This window comes from Perca flavescens, chromosome 2 (assembly GCF_004354835.1).
Source record: "Perca flavescens isolate YP-PL-M2 chromosome 2, PFLA_1.0, whole genome shotgun sequence".
NCBI classification, from domain to species: Eukaryota; Metazoa; Chordata; class Actinopteri; order Perciformes; family Percidae; genus Perca; species Perca flavescens.
This window is the reverse complement of record NC_041332.1, coordinates 28,862,485-28,883,878: the sequence shown is the minus strand read 5'-3', so window position 1 is coordinate 28,883,878 and position 21,394 is coordinate 28,862,485. Positions and strand designations below refer to the sequence as shown.

Sequence of the window (21,394 nt, the reverse complement as noted above, 5' to 3'; positions counted from 1 at the left end):
CAATTAAAATTTGAATGCTCAACATTTTCCCATATCAGTCATTTAACAAGTTTTGTAATAAGAGAATGAAGCACAGTCACTGAAATATTGATGTCCTTAATGTGACTCATATTTGATACATCAGATTTTTCTGCAGAGTATACAGCAAGGGACAAACTATACTCTGCTGTATGTGGTGTTCAGCTACCAGTCTTAAATGTGTAACACTACACTAACCAAACTATGCTTTGCAAAACCAGACTGCACAGCACATATTCTAATAGTGAATATGTCTAAACACTATTCTTTTTTTTTTTAAATCCATTTGAAACACGAGTGTAACACAAGATGAGCAACATTTAAACAAGTCTTTTTTCTCAATAATCTGAAATGCCCTTTTAGTGCAATGCCCCACACTAAGCCCTACTCTAAACTCTCAAACTCCCCCTAATTTTGCCCTCTTATTAGCATATTATTTTTCATGATCTGTTAGATGGGATTTTATTTTTCTAAGAACTTTGTACTGCTTTTATTTATTAGCCTAAAAAAAAGAACATTTTGAGGAAACGGCATACTTGCTTAAGTATCTGGAGATGATTTGAATGATGACATTTTTCAGTCATACTGGTAAACCTCCAAGTTCCTGCTAACTTTTTACATGCCGTAAGTACATTTCATGCCAACCTCATTGCAGTCAGGGAGTAGACAGCAGCCGACTGCAATTTTGGTGACCTGGAATGTCCCATAATTATTGTTACTACACACGTATATATCTGGATTTCAGAGGGAATATTTAGATGAAAACTAGTAATGAGTCAGAATAATAGAACAATGAAAAAGAGTCCTTGTTGGAGCAAGATCAGGGAGGATTCTTGCGTCATGATGAGTGTGATGGTCTAATTATTACAGTTGGTCACAAAGATCAAGTATCTTCCAGTTGCATCACGCTCACTTTACTTACTCCTCTCCCAGACTGTAAATGTGCCCAATTCAGACATCCTTCAAGTAGAGAACAAACCGACCCATTTAACAACCTGCCCAGCCCTACTGGTCCTAGATCAGAGGCCTGTACTATGAAGCAAGAATTGGTGTTAATGAGGTAACTTCAGGTTCAACCCAGGGTTTTGTGTATCACAACGGTGGATCACTTGTTACCGGGTTAAATGTCCGTGGTAACTTATACTGAACACCTAACCTGCTCTGGAGCAGGTTATGTTGGAGATTAGAAACCAACCGGTGTAAAAGCACTGCCTACTGACCAATCAATACAAACTCCACTGATAACGGCGTCACCGTTCTTACCCCCAATTTCCACCGGCTGCGTCATTAGGTTTCCATTCAAGTCAATGTGTGTATTTCCACTAACTAGTATATAATAGGCTAAAGCAACGACAGTTTATGGAAAGCACAAGTGTAATTATGGTCAGATCTTGTGCCTGACTGATGGAGAAGTGATATCGATAAGTGTTGTGATTTACGAATTTATAGCGTCGGCTATTTTTTTGCCAGCTTTCCTTCCTGTATTGCGTTTTGCCTGTAAAACCGTGTCTGTGTTCTTCATATTCATGTAGAATTATAGTTTGCTCTTCTGATGTAAAATATGCGGCTCTGGTAGATGTTTGCGATTGGTCGTGCTGTGTAAACACCACGTCTTTTACGTGAAGGCACGCGTCGCTGGATTGGGAAACCCTGGGTTGATTGAACAAGTTGTTAACCACCGTCGTGACACAGCTTATGCAGGACCACGGTTGTTAGGTTTGGTGAAGCCGGGTAACTGATATAAATCCAGGGCATGTTGAACTTGCTTCGTAGTACAGGCCTCAGCTTGTGTTTCAGTCAAAACCTCCGTTATCTGAAAAGGCAGACTGGCTGAGCCACAAGCCAATCTGTGACCCTATTCTTGCTACTTAGACCAAAATGCTGGGGTATGGACAGCTATGGGGCTGAGGACAGTGAAACCTATGAGACGGAGGATATAGGGTTGTGGGGGGAGCCCATCTGGGTTAGCACCTTATCCAACCACTGCAGGGGACCATGCAGGTGAATCTCAATCCAGCAGGGTGTGCTGGTCACATCCTGGCGGTGGTACTCTGCTCCCCAGCCCTGCAACACATGAAAACACATAATTTAGAATTTTTGCCACAAGTTGTATTAGTTCTTGTTGTACATGTTCCTAACTTTTAAGACTCATTCAAATTATATTTTGACTGTCCAGTGTTGGTGTTGAGTTCTGCTTGAGTCCATGTTAAGATTGTACTTTGTATCAAAATGTCCCCTGTTAACATTTAAATGTATACCCAATTCAGAAAAAGGTTATTAGAATATCTGATGGGCTCATTTGTGTTTATATAGATTTTTCATTAAAAAGGTGCATCAAAGTAATATAAAATAGAGAAAGTGAGGAGAAACCACAAATTAACTACTTATTACTGTACTAAGTTTGGGTATTGTTTGGGTTTCTCCGATACCGGTTCTAAAACCATACTTTTAAAACAAAAAAAGAAGAAGGTCAAAACGACAGTTGGCAACATTAAGGAACGGCTTGTTTATTGCTAAGGCCATACCGTCAACTTAAAATAATGTATTTAAAATAACAATAACTTATTTCACCAATCAATTGCTGTTAAACAACAATAAGAAGAACCACTAGATGGCAGAAGGGTACTTTACAACAGCTCGACTTTCTCGAGATACACTTGAATGCGCCATGAGCTTACAAGGTGCAACTGAACGCACCCTACAACTCCGACTCTGGCAGTGGCCATGGTGGCTCAAAGTGCAGCTAGTCTTCTTTGTGTCTTTAGCTGCAGACTGTTATATGTCCCAGTGTTGGACTCCTTTCTAATGTAATAAAGCCACACGTTAGACCGTTTAGCATTTTAACCACCATAAGCCCAGGTAAGTGGCTCTAACCGTGTTTACAAGTGTAATGTTAACTACCGTCATGTGCACTGATGCTTCTGTTGCCTGTAACGTTCATTTTGGAGCAGATGTTATTCAAAATTCAAATTGTTTGTGTTTTTTTTAAATCCAATGTTCACTTAAAGGTGGAGTCTGAGATTCTAACCCATTACACTTTTTGTTAAATTCAGTGAATATCTCCTCACGGTCTGCTACTGTCCATTCTGTGAGTGAGCTTTAAAAGAAATGCAGTGCTCATACACAGTCCTGGTTCTGTAAATGCGAAACAAACCAAACCACACAACACTTTTAAATCTGTCCCATGCTAAAGTTCTGACAGGAGGGATGTATTTGTTTTGAAGTTGAGTTCAAATATCAAAAATCTTTCTCCAGAATCACAGACCCCACCTTTAAATAAACTTATTTATGAAAAAAATGTATGAACACTGAGATGTCTTAAAAATAAAAAAACAAAACAAACAATGATACACTGACACTGATACTAAGTATTAACAGTGACTTAACTGTAAAACTTGATCAAGTCAGTTCATACTAAATACAGGAAGATAATCCCAAAATGTAACATTACTGAATCTGATCAGCGTACTTTAACGAAGCTCATGCGGATGGTACACATCTTGGTGAGCTCATAAACGGCTTCGAAGCCGTGGTTGACGGACTGGGCCAGCAGCTCAGCAAACTCCTGGTTGTTGAAGATTTTCAGGCTGCAGCCGCTGGGAATCTTACAGACAGTTGTTGGATGGAAGCCGTGGTGGAAGTTACAGTTACGACTCTGGACGAAGATACTGCTATCACTCAGACATTCTGCATACACCTCCCCACCAACATAATACAGATGGACACCTGAGAGGAAGCAGGAGAGAATAAAGTGTTGGTCACCTGGAGAAGCAGAGCTGTTGTGTCACTTTCATCAGCAAATACAACGGCCCCAAAACATCAGTGTGATCATCTTAAAATCAATACACTAAAATGTTTTCTCAATTTGTTGTTATTATTCTTATTGATAAAATTAATTGATTTAGTCTCGTCTGCTGACAGTCGGTGCATTGCATTAATTGACAGGCTTTCCATACTGCACCTTTGCCGATGTGCCGCCTGGTGTTTTCAATGGTGGAGTTGCGGTTGACGTTGGAGAGCAGGCCGAGGCAAAATCGGTTGCGGTTGTTGGAGGGATCTGTGAAGCCATCAACGAGCACGCTGGTGGAGGACGCTTGGAACGCCTCTCCAACCCGATTGTTGAGCTCATAGTAAACAATAGAGCACCAGTGCTTGGGTTCCTCATAGGCCACGGGCTGCACATCTACGCAGGAAACACATTAACAGTCACAGGAGTGAGCTGAGTACACTGTACACGCAGACACATTTAATGCACATTTAAGACTCCTCTGAGCAGACTTCTGTGCAGACAAGCTGCAAGGAGCCACTGATGCTACAGAGGCTCAGCTGTAAATCTTACTTATCCGCAACAATTATTTCTTCCAAATTGTTCCCCATAGCCCATAACAGTGATTTGAATAAATATATAGGACCCACTGGCTACATTTGTGTACATTTATGCTGATCAAAATCAATGCAGATGCATCCTAAAGTATGCCTACTGTCTGAGGTCTGTGTGCCAGCCTCTATTGAGCAGAAAAACAGTCAATAGAAGGTGCCTGGCCATTCTCTCTGAGCTAGTGCCAGCTGGCCTCACCCACTCTTAGAGAGACGAATAAATCATGTTTATCTAAGCACATACTTGTCCCAAACTTCCTCTGTAGCATGGCACTGGTAGCAGGTGTGTTTTGTCTGTCCCCTTCCCAGAGCTGTTTTACAATAGAAGCCAGCTCCCCTGTACAGGATGCAGCTTGTGGAAAAGAATGAAAAAACTCCCTAAACTCACACCCAGGGCTAACAGCAAACATTTCAGCTCATTCATCAGCTTTTCTCGCTATTGCTGTCACCATGTGTGGGCAGAAGTTGTGGGCCTTGGATGCATGATCATAAAACAGTACAAATATTTTGTTGGTCAGGTGTGTAAAACTGAAGTTCAGACCGAAGTCCAGCGGTTATTCCCATGTGAGGCGAGAATATTTTAACTGGCATGATTTGTTAATGTAAAAATGTAAAATTTAACCATTCAAGAAAAGGTTTGGTTTATTAAAACTTGGGTCTAGTTCCATATCGGTTGTGATAACATCATGTTCACCAAAGTAATTCCTGAGATTTGAGAGCGTGGCGACATTGTTACAACCAAGTTTGATGGGGCAAGAAACAGGAACAAGTAAGTCAGTCAGACAGGTTGTAAACAAGGCAACAAGTTAGCCAGTAGCTTGCAGTCACAACATTAATTAATACATTATAAAGATATTCTTTTGAAATACTGAATATTTTATCTCTTAATGCCTCTAAAATCATCCTGAGAAGGGAAAATCAATCTTTGATTGCACTGCTTGCAACTCATAAACATTGCTTTGTATAAAGATGTCACAAGTAGGGCTGGGCGATATGGAGAAAATCAAATATCACGATATTTCTGACCAAATACCTCGATATCGATACCGCAACGATATTGTAGTGTTCACTATTGGTGCTTTCACAAAATGTTTACACAATCAGATTTTTGATAAATAATCATCAGTAATGTGGATATAATGACTAAGTGGGTAAAGGCAAATAATAGAACAGTTACAACAGTCTGGTAAGTTCAGAAAATGACATCACTTTACTGTAATGCAGCCTTTAAAACCAGGGAAAGACACTTACGCTATATTACGATATCCAAAATCTAAGACGATATCTAGTCTCATATCGCGATATCGATATGATATCGATATATTGCCCAGCTCTAGTCACAAGCAAAAAAAGGTTGGGAGCCACTAATCTAAACCACCTGATATGTTGGTAACAATCCCTACTGTATTTGGTGTTAAACCTTAGTTAAAAATGTGTACAATAGGTAACAGTTGTTCCAGTAAGTCAGTCTGTAGCTGTGATGGAAGATAATGATTTTACAATTCACCTGTTTTTCTCTTCCAAGTTAAGCTATTAAACCTGGGGGTTTGTTTTGAGATTAGATCCCACCCATTAACTTAGCAAGTATACTTCTTATCATTACTAATAGAAAATATGACAATTACCCTTTAAATCAGATGGCTCTGTACATGTCCATTGTTCTGTATCGTCTAATGCGTATTCATGAATGCAGGGTTCAGATGTGTCTCTAGCACAATAAAGCCCAAACCACAAAGCCGAGATAGCAGCAATTATACACCACATTTCAGATCTGAAAGTTGGAGGTAATTAGTGAATCTTATTGTTAACGAGTTTCAAGTCATTACCACCAGCAGAGATGACATAAGCCCCAGCTTTTATAGACCTCATAAAACTGCTCTGAGGCCTGGCCTAATTTGCTGAGGCTTTGAGCTTCCCAGGGGCTCGCAACAACAAACAGAGCCTCACTGTAAACTAACAGATCCTTTCCACACACTGTTCAGGTTTTATCTGTTAGGATATGGCATTCCAACTCAGTGGGCTTTTTCTTTCTATTTTGGATTTGGATTTTGACCAATAGAAAAAAAGCTTTAAAAACAACCAACTTCCCAGAAATCTTTGCACCTGCAGATCAAGGCGAGCAGGTGCAAACATTATTATGCGGATGATATCACTGTGAACACAAGGACGGGAGTATGTGTGTGAGACCGTAACTGCCATGGTTACCTGGCCGGTTGTTACTCTCTAGAGGCAAAGGTGGAGCCAGGAGGTTGGTGTCCATTGGCTGGGGGCAATCCTGAGTCATCTGCTCCTCTGGGGGCATGTAGACGGGAGGGGGAGTCTCTGCATCAGGAAGGAGGCAAAAACAAAGAGCAGAGAAGTGAGTTGTTGTTGTTGTTGTTGTTGTTGTTGTTGTTATTCAGTACAGAGGAAAATTAAGAAAAATGGAGAAAGGTTCACTGTTGGATCTCACCTGGCATCTGGAATGGACTGCCGGGGTCAGAGCTGGATGGTGAATGAGGGAACGTGGCGCTGCTGCTGCCGCTTCCTGGCGAGTTTGGGTAGCTGTTTCCCGGCGAATTGGGGAAATTGGGGGGCATTGTGTTGGCCTGAGCAAATGATTCTGGGAAGGTGGCATTCTGCGGCATGTGCGGCTCATTCTGTTGTAGAGGGTTGCGGAAGCGAGGCAACATTGTATGCTTGGCGTTGAACTCGCTGTTCCTCGGTACCAACACAGGGGGCAGCACTGAGAAAGACATAAAAATGGTTAAAACATGAAGTGCTTTGATGCATCAGAAGTTCTGCAACCAATCATTATGTGTTTTTACAGTGTGTTTAGATCCTTTAACTCCATTAAAATGTTCAAGTCAAACCAACCACTGATTTGATAGAAAGCTTTAAAGCTCTATTTTTCAGTTTATCCACTTAGCACTATTACAATGACTTTAAAAAAAAGTCTGTTCTGATTAGGAACATAAAGCGTGAGACGATCTAAATTTGTCCACCATACTGTTAAAAATACCATGGTAGCTCTCCCTTTAACATATCTGGGTGTATGAGCTATTGTAGGTCAATGTTGTAAATCAATGAGTAGGACTTATAGGGTTTGTATTGCAGTACTTGATTTTGCATAATTTATTCTATTTTGTTTCTTACCTGCCTCCTTAGGTCTCTTCATCTTATTGTTTTGTGATGTATGTGACTTTGCTACTGTGATGATTGACCTATCCACACAAACAGTGATTTGAATCCATAATAAAAAAATAAAAAATCTTTCTGGCACTCACAATGTTTCTACATTCTGAGTGCAGATGTCCCTGCATTTTTCAAATGTCAGTTTCCAGCATGTTAGTCTTAGCCAGCAGTATTTGGCCCAGACTCTCAGGCTTCTGCTCTGAAAAGACATTTTGAGGCCAGCCATTCTTGAGGAATTCATCACTTGGGGTAAATATCCTGGCTGATGTTAGGGCAATTCAGGTGCAGTACATAGAAACCACAGAGATATGCTCCACTTGTGTCTATAAATACCTGCGCAGATAAATAAAGCTGGTGCTGAAATTTTTGACAGGGCCCGCGCTGCTGTCAGTGTTCCTGCAGGTAGCCCAATGCATCAATGTAGCAGTTTATTTCAAAGGTTATATGTGGAGCAGGTATTTGGTTGAATAGTGAAGGGAGATTGACAGGATGGGTGTGTAGGCGGGCAGTGCAGCAGTGTTAGGGGAGAAGGGGAGGGGTCGGTGTGGAAAGATGCTGTGGGGGTTTAATCACCTTAGCCCTCCGTCTTCCACCCGCTGCTAAAACAAAAAGTGTGCAAGGCAGGCAACAACTCTTTCCTCCCATTGTGTGTGGGTGACTGGCTTCCTGTTCCAGCTATCCTCAGAGAAATTGTGTGTGTGTGTGTGTGTGTGTGTGTGTGGGGAGGGATGTGTGCATCACGGTCTTTGTAACACGCCTGTGTGACTGTGTGTGTCTACATGTGCACACATGTTTAAAAAAAGCCAGCAGCACAGAGCATGCCCAAAACAAAGCCCTCATTCTCCCCCAGATGGAATTTCCTGCTCCACACACACACACACACACACACACACACACACACACACACACACACACACACACACACACACACACACACACACACACACACACACACACTCTTGGCCCTTTACACACTTAGCACTTTGCACACAGCTGTTTCTATCTTGTCAGCTGACCCTTATTTTCTGTTTAGTAAGAGGCCAAGAAGTGTTTGATTTGTTTTGTTTCTGCACTACCTTTGCAGTGAAGGCCCCAAGGCTCTGGAATCTTTTTTTAAATCTCTTCTAATATTGTAAGTTAAACATAGATTTATTGGAGAGCTCATCCTGATTTTATTTGAATTAGATTTGTACTTATATGGTCTTCTTATTTTATTATATTTTATATGATTGGAGTTAGTGTTGTCTATTCCATTATACTTTGATCTATTGGATTCAGTTTTTATATAATTGTAATTGGATGACTTTAATTTGCTGCCTTGTGTGAAGTGTGAACTTGGGTTTAAGCAAAATCTCGTGATCCTGGATTTAATGTCCTCTCCTAATATTTTGCATATCAGTCTTTTAAATAAAAGGTGAGTGATGGTTTTTCTTGTCATTTTGAACAGATAAAAAGACTTTCAGAAAACAGATAGGAGATGCAGTGGAAAAATTGTGTCGGCATCTGTGATGTATTTTCTAAGAATGCACCGGTCCAGCTTTACCTCAACTCAGAGTATCTGCCATTGCTTTATTTCTCCCAGATTTGTGTGAAACTCATAGGAATCATTCTTATGTAAGGTAACACAAGGAATGCTGTGACTAAATGAATGTAACTGATTGTGGTTTTATAAAAACACTGACAATGTGGGTCCGTCACATAATTCACTTAACAAGGTCAGTACTGGCCCTGATAGGATCGGTGCATCCCTAATTATTTTAGGATCATATCACTCACCTGGACTGTCCACTCGTTTGTAGTGGTAGGGGTTGATACACACATCCTTCTGTTTGGAGCCAAAGGGGTACTCACAGCACTCCAGGGCCTTCAGCTCGTGGTGGGACTGCAGGTCGGGCCAGCGCCACACCCGACAATAAATGACATGGGGAAGACCTTTCCTATGGGACACCTGCAGCCGTCCATCCAGGGAGCGGGGGATTGTCACACAATTACTGGGCTGACCTGGGCAGCTGAGGGCCCTCTCCAGCTCCTCCATGGCTCCCTTCTTCTTTTTCAGTTTCTTAACCAGAGCATCCACGGCCTTTTCTGCCCATTTCTCTTCCTCGTCTCCCTGCTTCCAACCCAGCAGCCGTTTGACTGCCGGGCTGGTGAAGGAGAAGAGCGAGGTGACGTTCATGTTGGACAAGCCGCCCTCCTCCCCTCTCCTTTCTGTGCAAAAGAAGTGTGAGCAGCAGTGGCGGACAGTCCAGCCTTAGAAGAGACAGGGTAAAACGTGTGTTTGTCCTTTTGGAGTTTCAGATAATCCTCAGCTTCCAAGATGTAAGATCAGGTCCTCTCGACAGTCACTTACTAGAAGAAAAGGAGAGGTAGGTTAGCATCTATCAGTAAAAATTAAGAGATTTCAAACACACTTCTGCAGATCAGTCCTGCTTGCTGTGTCCTTTCTCTACCAAAATTGTAGCAACTATGGTACACATTAACGTTTCCCCCTTTTGCCTCACTAGCAGCACTGGCGTCCCACCAGAAGATTGCCAGAACCCTTGATAAGGCGATGATGTCACCATTAAGCTGTTAGGCCATGTCTGTCATAGCTTCTGGGAAACTGGCAGAGGAATCACAACGGACACCCTCCTCTGAACATCAGCTCCAACCAGGCATTCTCTGGATAGCTTCCTGTCCGTATGGCTTGTCACATTACCACCACTCACTAATGTCATTTACAGTAAAGGACTTAAAATGCAGTATGTAGCCTACACAACCTGTAGGAATTTGGCCTGCAGGTTTAACACCTGATTCAAAGTTTGCAGACATGTATACTCTTTCACAGGTTAAATCTGCCATAGTGAAAGTTTTCCAAGAGCCCAAATTAAATGTCTTCAGTACAAAACATTCATTGATTGACTAATTGACAGCTGTAGCCGCAAGTTATGATCATGTTCATTATCAATGAACCAATTCTCAAATAAATTATTAAAATAATAATAAAGTCTGTAAATTTATAGAAAATGCCCCTCACACTTTCCTAGGGCCAGATTTACAATGACATACTGTAAAACAGACAGAGAAAGACAAATTATTTAATTGATTAATTGTTTCAACACTGCACCAAACAACACCAAATTTAGAGTTATGAATTGGCGAACCCATAGATTTACTTGACACGACTATAATTCAAAGATTTTGAAATCCTCTATGATGCTATCACAAACACAACTTGGTAGCAGCTAGAGCAAAACAAGTGTTTGCCTGACGACTCTGCAGATATGTGAAATTTGAAAAGGTCTTTCAATGAGCAGCCTGCTGAGGCAAACGTTCTATAAAGCTTTAACACCACCAACCAACAAACACTGGTTTTGGGCAGGAATCTGGCAATGTGCAGGACAATAAAAAGGAAGTGCATGTGGACCCCAGGATAAATGTGCCCATTCACTGGGGTCCCACAGGACCAATTCAGTAGCCAGGACGTACACACATTCTAGCTTTTAAAACGGAAAACAAGAGCACATTGAGCTCTGCCGGTTCCACCTTCTTGTTAAGTTTTTTTTTTTTTTGAATGCAATTAGGGAAGATAAAAACATAGTTAGGGTTGAGGTTTGGCTTTGCACAAATGTTCAGATGCAATCCTACAATCAAATAACAGCTTGTCAGAAAGCCACCACCTTTTATCCGCACTGACTCACGGGTGAGGATGCATCACTCGTTACAGTAAAGCCTGCAGTATATTGGATTTCCTACGAGCAGGAACAAATACATCATTAAGGCCGCTCTGTAGTTATTCTTGGCCTTTCAGATTATGGGATAAATAGCCATTTCTATATTTGTCAGCTACTGCATGTGTAGGCTACATCATACTGACAAACGGGCAGGGTAGTTTGATGAGAACAGGTGCTGTTTACAACGTGTGTGTGTGTGTGTGTGTTTGTGTGTAGGGTGTGTTGTGGGGGCTCTGGACTCTTACTATTGCTAACCACACTGACAGGAAAGCAGCAAGCGGTACCTATACTTAGCTTAGCCACCCGAATCACATTGGCTTATCAAAAGTGACGCTGGATAACTAACGTACCAGGGAGGGGACACTGGAGTTGGATATGTGTGTGTGTGTGTGTGTGAGAGAGAGAAAGACAGATTAAGTGAAAACATATCTCAACACTGATATCACTTGTGCCTCAAGACCCCACTATGATATCACAAACTACTAGCATCCTAAGAGAACCACTTTTAACCATCACAGAGACAGGAAACAGACTGTGTTAGTTACGTCTTCATTTCTGTCATAGCAGCGACATCACTTCCTCTTGCAGAAAACTGCAGGTTTTTTTCACAGGTGCAGAGTGGGAGAGAAAAAGACAGTTTCATAAACTGGCCACCCCTGACTTTCATCTTCCTTTCTCGCTCTTTCTCTGGTTTCCTTTGCTGTGAAACTGTTAAGAGTGGAGGAGGATGGATCAGAAATATTATGGGCGTGGCCTCTGTTCCCGCCTGTTTAGGCATTGAAGTAGCTTCATTGCAGTAATGTTGCCTCACATTTCAAAGACCTAAAACTATTTTCGTTATTAGGGTTGGGTATCCTTTGTAATATTTTGATACTAAAAGCAATACAATGCCTGACTGTGGTACCAAAGCCAATTATTTTTTAAACCTTCTTTTGATACCTAATTTTGAGAACTATAAACATGTTTAAAAACACAAGCAGCCGTACAAGAAATTTGTCTGAACAAAAAAATATGCAAATAAAATTAGCGACTAATCTAATAGCTAACGATTAATTTACATATTGTTTGTCTATACAACATCACAAAATAATGAAAAAGTTACCAGAGCCAAAACTAACATTCGAATTGCTCAATATTTTCAAAAACCAAAAGATTTGAGGAGTTGAAACCATCCAATGTTTTACCTTTTGCTTGAAAAAGGACTTGAACGATTCATCAATTATCGAAAACAGATTTTCTTTTGATTGACTTTTCGATGAATCATTTCTAAGCAAGGTTACAAATCTGACCAAACATTTAATTCCTGCTTTTGATATGTGACAGCAATGCACACATTTCATTAAGTGCCAAGAAAGTATGGTATAGAGTATTCAATACCCAATTGTAATCAGAAATGTCAAGGGTCTGGCCTCTGCTCGCCCCCTTGTTCTGCCATTGAAGTTTGGGGATTTTTGTGCTCATCCTACATTTACCATATAACTATTATTGTTAGTATAATATAATTTCAAAATGTTCAGAAGCTGATGTATCGAACTACATTGTGACCTTGTCAGTGTCTGATACGGCACATCTTCGCACAAAGCAAAAGACTAGGAAAAGACCACACCAAGTGTGGAGAAGAACAAAACAACATAAAGTTCAAAAGGCAATAACTGCACTATCATCTTTGTACCACGATCACCGGCCAGACATACAGGGAGTCTTTTGATCTACTTCCAGCCACAAAGCTGCTCTGATGGCCTCTCAGTAACAGCCAGCGCTATCAGCACAAGTTCAGGGCTAGCTACAGAAAAACAACATTTAATCCATTTCAGATGGACCATTCCAGAAGGTTCTGTACTGTAACATCTGGAGCAGGTTTCACAATCCTCTACTGTCCTTCTTCTGCAGCTGGAGACCATATCTCTTGGATATTTCCAACCCTGACAGTTAGAAATATCTGACTACTGGCTTGACCGCATGCTTATTTAAAGGGTCTGATATGGCTTTGTGTAGGTTCTTAGGACAATGCTAGTTTAGAGTTGTCTGTGAGGCAGTCAAAATATAAAGGCGCCATTGTGCCTCTCTGTTCCTATACCTATGTATAGACTAGGATATTCGCATGACATAAACAGGCTTTTTGTGCACCAACTTTCCGAATGACTCTCTGAAAACTTCACTTTAAATAGACTTGGTGTTCACATGCAGGCAGTTTTGCAGCTGGTCTGTCGACATTCAAAAATGAATCTCGGATCGAATCTAAATGCAAAATAAAAGTCCTTTATCTTGTCGCCTTCTAAAGATCTTGATTCTAGCAGTCTTCACGCAGAGAAAAGTCTGAGCCTCAGCTGATCACTAATACTCTCATAACCATACTGGAATGCCATTTTGTGTTACTTCCTGATCTTATTATCTGATTTCTGATTTAAAAGATAAAAATGTGCCAAAACAGCCCAAAACACAAATGTATTTGATTAACAATAATACAAAACAGAGAACAGCAGCAATGTTTGGGAGATAGATGACTGATGACTGAGCGATTAACTGATTATCATTGATCAGGGATTAATTCTCTGTTGATTGACTAATCGTTTTAGCATTAATTCTCTTCCCTAAATACATGACTCAGTGAGATCAATCAACATGTATTACTTGCATCAAATATATGTAGTCATCAACCTTTGAGCCTCATCACTAGGGTTGCGAAGGGGCTGAAATTTTCCGGTAAATTTTCAGAAACTTTCCATGGAAAGTTTATCTGGGGAATTTTGGAAACATTCCAATTTGGAAACTTTCATGGGAATTAACTGGAATTAATGGGAATTAATGGGAATAAAATGGATATTTTTAATATTGCTTTCCATGGAAAGTTTAGCTGGAGAATTTTGGAAACATTCCAATTTGGAAACTTTTATGGGAGTTAATGGAAATTATGGGAATTTGGATGGGATGTAGTCCTTGGGCTCAAATGCAGTACTGAAATGATCTGTGCAGTGGGTGTGAACTCAATAGCCCTGCAGTAAGCAAAGTAGTAGCCCAAACCATTGACCTTAGCTTAACATATGACGGTAGCTAGCATGCTGCCTTTGATTTACTATGGTTATGGTTATATGCGTGCTAAGTTAACCATCAATGCTGTCTATTTCTGTCTGTTTCCAGCCTATCAAGAACAAGTGGGCTATACAATTAACACACATAGGTTAATAGCAATGGGTTATGTATTACACCTCCTCCCCCAAAAATAAACTCCTGTATTTTAAAAACTAAATGTTGGCAAGTATGTAGTAGCCTATGCTGATTACTGCGTGCATGCATGTCATTGATGAATATAAGGAGGACATTCAACTGAAGTTGCCTTAAAACAGGTTGTTTTAACCAAGATTATGCTGCAAGATGTTTTTTTTTCCAACTACATTTAAGTTCCCTGTTATAGACTAACAGTATTATAACAAGCAATATTAAAAATATTCAGTTTATTCCCATTAATTCCCGTTTATTCCCGTTAATTCCCATGGAAAGTTTCCAACTTTGAAAATTCCCAGAATTTTGCAACCCTACTCATCACCCATGTCTCACACAGTCAATGAAGAGACACACAGATGCCTGCAGTGGCCTTGGCCGCTACTCTCCTCCCTATAAAAGCTGAAACACACACCATCATTTACACAACAGCTCAATAAAAACCACTCTGACATTCCCTACAGCTGAGGCCGGGCACTGCTCTCTCGCTATTGTGTTAGCAATAGCCTGTTATTGCCATCAGCCGTTAGCCCACAGGACAGAGTCTGAGGCTAATGGGAGCACAGAATGGGATCATGCGACACTGACAGGCGGAGGCTTTGACCCACCTGATGCAAGCTGTTAGCCACTACACTAGCCCCATGGATCATTTTGCACCGCTCCAGTGTCTGTTAATCAATTTAGGACTGGGCTGTGTAGGATGAGGAGGCAGTAATGATGCTCTCTGGACCCTCCCCAGGGACGGAGCATTATAAAGAAGCTACATTATTTATCAGCAGGGTCCTGGATCGGGCCTCCATTAGCCCCCACTAAATGGAGTCACTGGCTATAAACAGAGGAGTGCAGGAAGAGAGAGAGTGGTAGATAAAGAGCGAGAGAGAGGGATGCAGAAAGAGAAAGAGAGGACGAAAGTGAGAGTGACGCCAAAGCCAGAGACGTAAGACAGAGTGATTGTTTTGGAGAGAGAGAGAGAGAGAGAGAGAGAGATGGAAAACACTCGTATATCTGGTCTCTGTGAAGTGCCTTCAAGGGTCGTTACTGAGTAAAGAGTCACACTACAGGAAGTAATATGCTTTTTTATAAATACAAATCATAGCAATGCAGCAATGACGTATGAAAGCATCTCCAGAATAGCAGCTATCGCAAAGTTCAATATCACTTGAGTTATGAGCTATTTCACGGTTTTACATCTTTGTAGATTGAATATATTTGGGGTTTGGACTGTTAGTCAGACAAAATAATCAATTAGAAGATGTCATCTTGGGCTCTGGAAAATTGTGGTGAGCATGTTTTTCTATTTTTTGATATTTTATAGAATAAATGATTCACCCAACAAGCTATCGGCAGATTTATCAACAATGAAAATAATCGTTAGCTGCAGTCCCAGTAGACAAAAAACTTTTTTTTTCAATAAACAGAAGTCAAACTTCTCAAATATTAAAGTGTCTAAACAAAAGCAGCTGCACAATAACTGCCTAAATACAATGGTCATTTTTAATAGGATTCCTTTAAAAATGACCATTGTGACTAAAGTACATACAGAGAGGGACATTTTACAATTGAAAAACAAGTCTGTCATAGCTCTCTGGTGGATAAACTTCTTCTATCTTTAGAATTTCTGTAATGCAATTTCTTGCTAATTATTGGCCAACATAGCCTATATGGCAATATACAGTATTATTAATAATCTAATATTGGCTGATTTATCAGCCCATCCTGAGCTCAACTATTGGTTCCAAAAAAGGATTGAGACTCAATAGCCAGCCCTAGTAGCCAGCAAATGCAGATATTTACCACAGCCACTAGTGTCTTATGAAACAGTCGAAGAGCAAAGCTTGAAATAACCACAGTCAGACATGAGGTTCTGCCCTTAGTGACTAGACATGGCTTTGACCTGGGAGGCTCCTTAAACTCACTGGGGTCACTTTCTCCACAGCTCTGACTAAGAAAAGATTACACTGGCATACAAGTGAGAGAATTCTAGCATGACACACACAAACACAAAACAAAAACCTTCTGATTGGGGACGGTATTGTCCTGACTTTCAATAAGGCGGATTTGGGATCAGATTCTTTTGTCCCAGACACACCAGTCCCACACACGACTGCAGACATAACTAGCAAACACATGGGGTTTCAACCAGCTATCTCAACCATGCTTGGCACTCAGTGTTGTGTTAGGGTGGACACCTCACCCCGACACATGGCAGGCTGTGTTGTCCGGGCGTACAGACACACAGGAGGGTTTTGACGTTGTTCACTACTGTTGTGACTGACTCTCTGGATACAGGAATGCTGCTAACCTATATTTACACCTTGTTGTTGAGTAGTTTTTTGCCTTTGCTATGATCATATATATATAGATAGATAGATAGATAGATAGATAGATAGATAGATAGATAGATAGATAGATAGATAGATAGATAGATAGATAGAAAAATAGATAGATTGTAATGTTTGACTTAGGTATAAAGAGGCAAATATAATGTTCTGTAAGTACAAAGAAGGAAATTAAGCTGATAAAATCATCTGACAATCATATCTGCATTGCCATTTATTAAAGAGGCTTTATCCTGATGTAAAACTAACCCAGTCATTTCAATCCCATAAAAACACCATTTGTTTAAATTTCAAACAAAATTTAAAGCAGCATACCCTGAGAATGCAGGAACAATAAAACAATTGGAAGTAAATCACGGACAAGGACAAATTCCTGTCCTTTGGGTAATCTGATATGTCATCTTCAATAATGTCAGGAGATCTAGCCTTAGCTGCTATAGATCTCTCTCTTTCTCTCTCTCTCTCTCTCTTTCTCTCTCTATCTCACTGTCCCTCCTGTCTCTCTATCTCTCTCACACACATTTATGGACACAAATTCATAAACACATTGACATAACTAAAACCACACACGTCCTTTGCAGCACACTGGTGCACCAGTTGATATAGCCTCAGCAAGTCTCCGCCAGCCAAAATTATGAAAACTTAAAAAACAAATATGGCAAGATGTAAAGGGATGGCATGTGGGGATTTCTAACCAGAGTGGGGGACTATACTGCATGTATAGTTCCTTATACACTGGTTCAGTGACGTCAAAATAATATCAGTTAACAAGTGCATGATGCAAAAAGACCACAGATCATTACATCCTGTTTAATAACCCAAAAGCCATAAACCATGGGTTTGCAACCATACCAATATATATTATAGAGCTAAAAGGTTAATTATTTATCACTTAGGACATTAAATTTGTCAAGGAAAAAATGCTAAATATTCAGAGAAATGTAAGGATTTGCTGCCTATCTGTGTTTCATATCATTGTAAATCATTGAAAATCTTTTAGTTTTAACAATTTGAAGACATCTTGGGACACTGGCCCTTAGAAATTGTCATGAGCATTTTTCACAATTTTCTGACATTTCATAGGCCATGCAATTTATTTTGTATGACACATCCTGTAGCTTAATGAACCAAATAGCCCCATACCATGTGTTTAATAACTGCAGTTTCATCTTTCACCTCCTGCATAATCACTGTGTAGGCTACAGCACTATGCATTTACTAGTGCTTCCACTGATACCATCTTAAGAGTGATTTTATCCCAAATAATAGTGTTTTTAGTGTCCAAAAGCAGAACTTTTACAGTATTTCTTTAAAAACTTACTATTTTTCTGTACTGTATACAGTAAGCTATCCTGCATTGTTACAATATTCCCATAGTTGTTTATCAAAACACTGATGTTTTTAACACGTAGCTAGCCTTAACAATTAGCTTGCACCTTCATGAAAATGTGGCTAAATGTGCAGCTCCAGTCTGAAACTGTGAGAAAAAGGAAGAAAAAAAGTTTGAAGCTGCCAACTGACACACTGTTGAGTTGATAACCGTTGGGGTCTACTTCCCTACAAACAGAGCCATGCACACTACAACAGGTGAAAATACAGATAAAGAAACTTTTAATTTAGCACATTGAAAAAGAAAACAAAAAGTTTACAGTACCTTTTTCTTTCTCTGCTGCTCTCTCTTTCTCTCTCTCTCTCTCTCTCTCTCTCTCTGTGTGTGTGTGTGTCTCTCCTCTCTCTGCCTGTCTTGGGTCTGCTCGGCCTGGCGTCAGTGAGTCGCGGAGCCGTCTCACCCTCCGCTGAGCGCCAGTATCACGCCGCGGGGATGCAGCCCCGGCAATAACAAGACCTACTTTTCACACATCTAACATCTTCATTCCCTCTGTTGAAATGGATTATGTAACTGTAAAACAATGCGGGTTTCACGTTAAATACGAAGAGCTTCTCACCACCGGAGAGTTTCTTTTCAGATGTCTGAGTTTGTTGTTGCAATTGGTGGTGAAATGTTGCTTATTTCATGGCGTTTTAAAGAGAAAGAAAGCAGAAAGCAGGTCTCTTACTTCAGAGGCCCCCAGAACACCCCTGCAAAATGTGGGATAGTTGTTTGATTTTGCTCTGTTCTACATGTGTTACCAGTGACAATGTGCACAATGAGGAAATCCAAGGACTTTTGCTGATCTGATTTTCACTCCTCCCACTAAAAGCTCATAAAATACAACAAAAGTGGCTTAGCCTAAATGGGGACTTATAGGACAAAACTAGACTATCCGTTCTAAATAGGTAACTTCAGTCTGATTGACCCATGCAGAGGCATTCATTCATTCTTCTTCGCTCTGTTTTTATTAAATAAAACAGCTATTCTTCTCCAAATTTGGCCAGTATTCTCCTGCAGTAGTCTAGTTTTAAGTGATAGACAGGCAACTGTGGTTTATCTGGTGAACTCCTGAACTGCACCGTGTTAAGCCTGCCTCTCAGTTCCCCTCTTGCTTTGATTGTGATATGATAAGCACTATTTATGTTGCCAGGAGAACAAAAGTGTCCAAGAGCAGGGTAAGCACAGAAGCATGCTTACACATGCCATCTTCTCAACTTCTCACCTCCAGACAATAATGCATTGCACACACACAGCCAGCATAGCCCTGATGCAGGCTTTTCAGCTGGTGGATATGTAGAGGGATACTTTTGCAATGTCAAGAGTGATATTTCCAACAGTTCTTCAAGCCATCTCATTAATATTGAATGATAATGTGCATGAAAATAGCCTTCAGGCAGGGCAGCAGCAGAGGACATGAAGTGTCATTTCCTCAAAAGTGAGCTATATCAATCCATACATAGACCTATGTGCATCAGAAATACTGTAATGTGAGTCTGAGAAGAATCCAGAATAGCCTAACGTTTGATCAGATATTTTTTTATCTGATCAAAACAGAGTTGAAGAGGTGAATTCCCTGCCACAAAATTATTAAAAATATACTTCCCTAGAAATAGAAAGCTAAAATGCCTGACAAATAGCCTATAGCATCTAAAAAATACAAAATAACGTCCACTACAGGCATTTATTGCAGTGCCAGGCATACTTTAATTATTTAGAATAGGGTAAAATTATCGATTATTAAAATAAAGTCCTGTGTTGTGATACAAAACGCAAACTAAAGCTTTTCAGTTTTTTGCGAGTTTCAGTAATCAAGTTCAGGGTCGCCATGGTGAGGAGGGACTAGATTATCTTGAAGACAGGCGGAGGGAAACGTTCAGAGCGGAGGAGGCTCCTGGCGTAGGTGACGTCACGGCGCTGGCGACAGAATGTCTGAGTGAGGCGGGAGCTAGCTGCACGTGAATAAATCTGGGAAAAGAGTGCGAGGAGGGGGAGGGAGGGGCGGGGACGATGATGGTTATGAGTAGGAATAGAAAGAAGGCTCCCCTAACTTTTTTAGTTGAAGGATTCCCCCCACACACACACACACACACACACACACACACACACACACACACACACACACACACACACACACACACACACACACACACACACAAAATAGGCAACTGCATACCGGTATTCATTAGACATTTACAGACCTAATGCTTAGGAGAGGGCTACTGAGTTTAAATAAGACTCTTATCAGGCTTCATTTTATATCATTATAACATTGCAATCAACTGTTAATATAACACTAGATTTAGACTTCCTACCCCTTTTTACCCTACTAAATTTATCTGACAGTACAGAATTGCCAGTTATTTTTGCATACAATTTTACATACATAACATATAATCAGCTCATAAAATATGATGCATTGTTTTATATACATATATATATATATATATATATATATATATATATATATATATATATATATATATATATATATATATATATATAGTCTAGATTGGGTTGGTATGCGTTGCCCAGTGCTGGAGATATCTGCCATCGAGATGCCTGCCTTCTCTCCATGTATTGGAACTATATTGTACTCGGCTCGTGGTGCCAAAAAATACATTTGGAAAACTCAACAGCAAGGTCTCTTTCCAGAAATTAAGACCAGTCTACTCAAGATAATCCACAGACCTGGTTGTGAGCCGTTTCATGTAGGAAAATAGCAAATAGGACACAAAATCATGTTATGTTTTGTATGTATATACTGTATATATTAAACAATTTGTTTGACAAATTAACAGTTAAATTATATTGTCTTTAAATTTGATCTAAATTTAGGTTAGTTTCAAAAGCCATCTCCACACTGTAAAGAATAAGATTGTTAGGGGGGGAAATCCTTTATTTATTTATTAGTTGATATACATAATAAATACTGGATTCAGACTATAAAATATCCATATAGTTTTATAGATAATTTGGGAATAATTGCAAGATGCACAAATAAAGTCTTACAGATGCTCAAAACATTTGTTGGCAAATTGAGTTACTTGGCTGAAGAGTCTGGGCCATCCTGTCTTTATGCTGCATAAAGCAGTGGCATGAAGAAAATTATATCTTACATCACACAAATTCACTAATGCAGTTGCTGGGATCGGGATTATGTGCGCTTTAAAAATGAAAATGAA

The 21,394-nt window shown here is 40.1% G+C and overlaps 1 protein-coding gene across 1 annotated transcript; it reads right to left on the bottom strand.

Annotated features, from left to right (window-relative positions):
* Positions 1-1,809: 1,809 nt before the first annotated feature.
* smad1 (SMAD family member 1) lies at positions 1,810-18,606 on the bottom strand. The gene is made up of 7 exons (XM_028606401.1): positions 18,495-18,606; positions 9,346-9,918; positions 6,848-7,120; positions 6,601-6,717; positions 3,980-4,201; positions 3,488-3,744; positions 1,810-2,082 (listed from the first exon to the last, which is right to left on the bottom strand). Exons 2-7 carry the CDS (start codon positions 9,743-9,745, stop codon positions 1,939-1,941), a joined length of 1,413 nt encoding a protein of 470 aa, XP_028462202.1. The 5' UTR covers positions 9,746-9,918; positions 18,495-18,606; the 3' UTR covers positions 1,810-1,938.
* Between the last annotated feature and the right edge of the window lie 2,788 nt (positions 18,607-21,394).

What these genes read in the sequence shown, in the direction of transcription:
- smad1 (XM_028606401.1), bottom strand. Translation starts at nt 9,745, where the DNA reads ATGAACGTCACCTCGCTCTTCTCCTTCACCAGCCCGGCAGTCAAACGG. An exon ending in CAAACGAGTGGACAGTCCAG is followed by an intron (nt 7,121 to 9,345) that starts GTGAGTGATATG and finishes TGTCTTTCTCAG; the next exon opens with TGCTGCCCCCTGTGTTGGTA. An exon ending in TCCGCATGAGCTTCGTTAAA is followed by an intron (nt 2,083 to 3,487) that starts GTACGCTGATCA and finishes CATGTGTTGCAG; the next exon opens with GGCTGGGGAGCAGAGTACCA.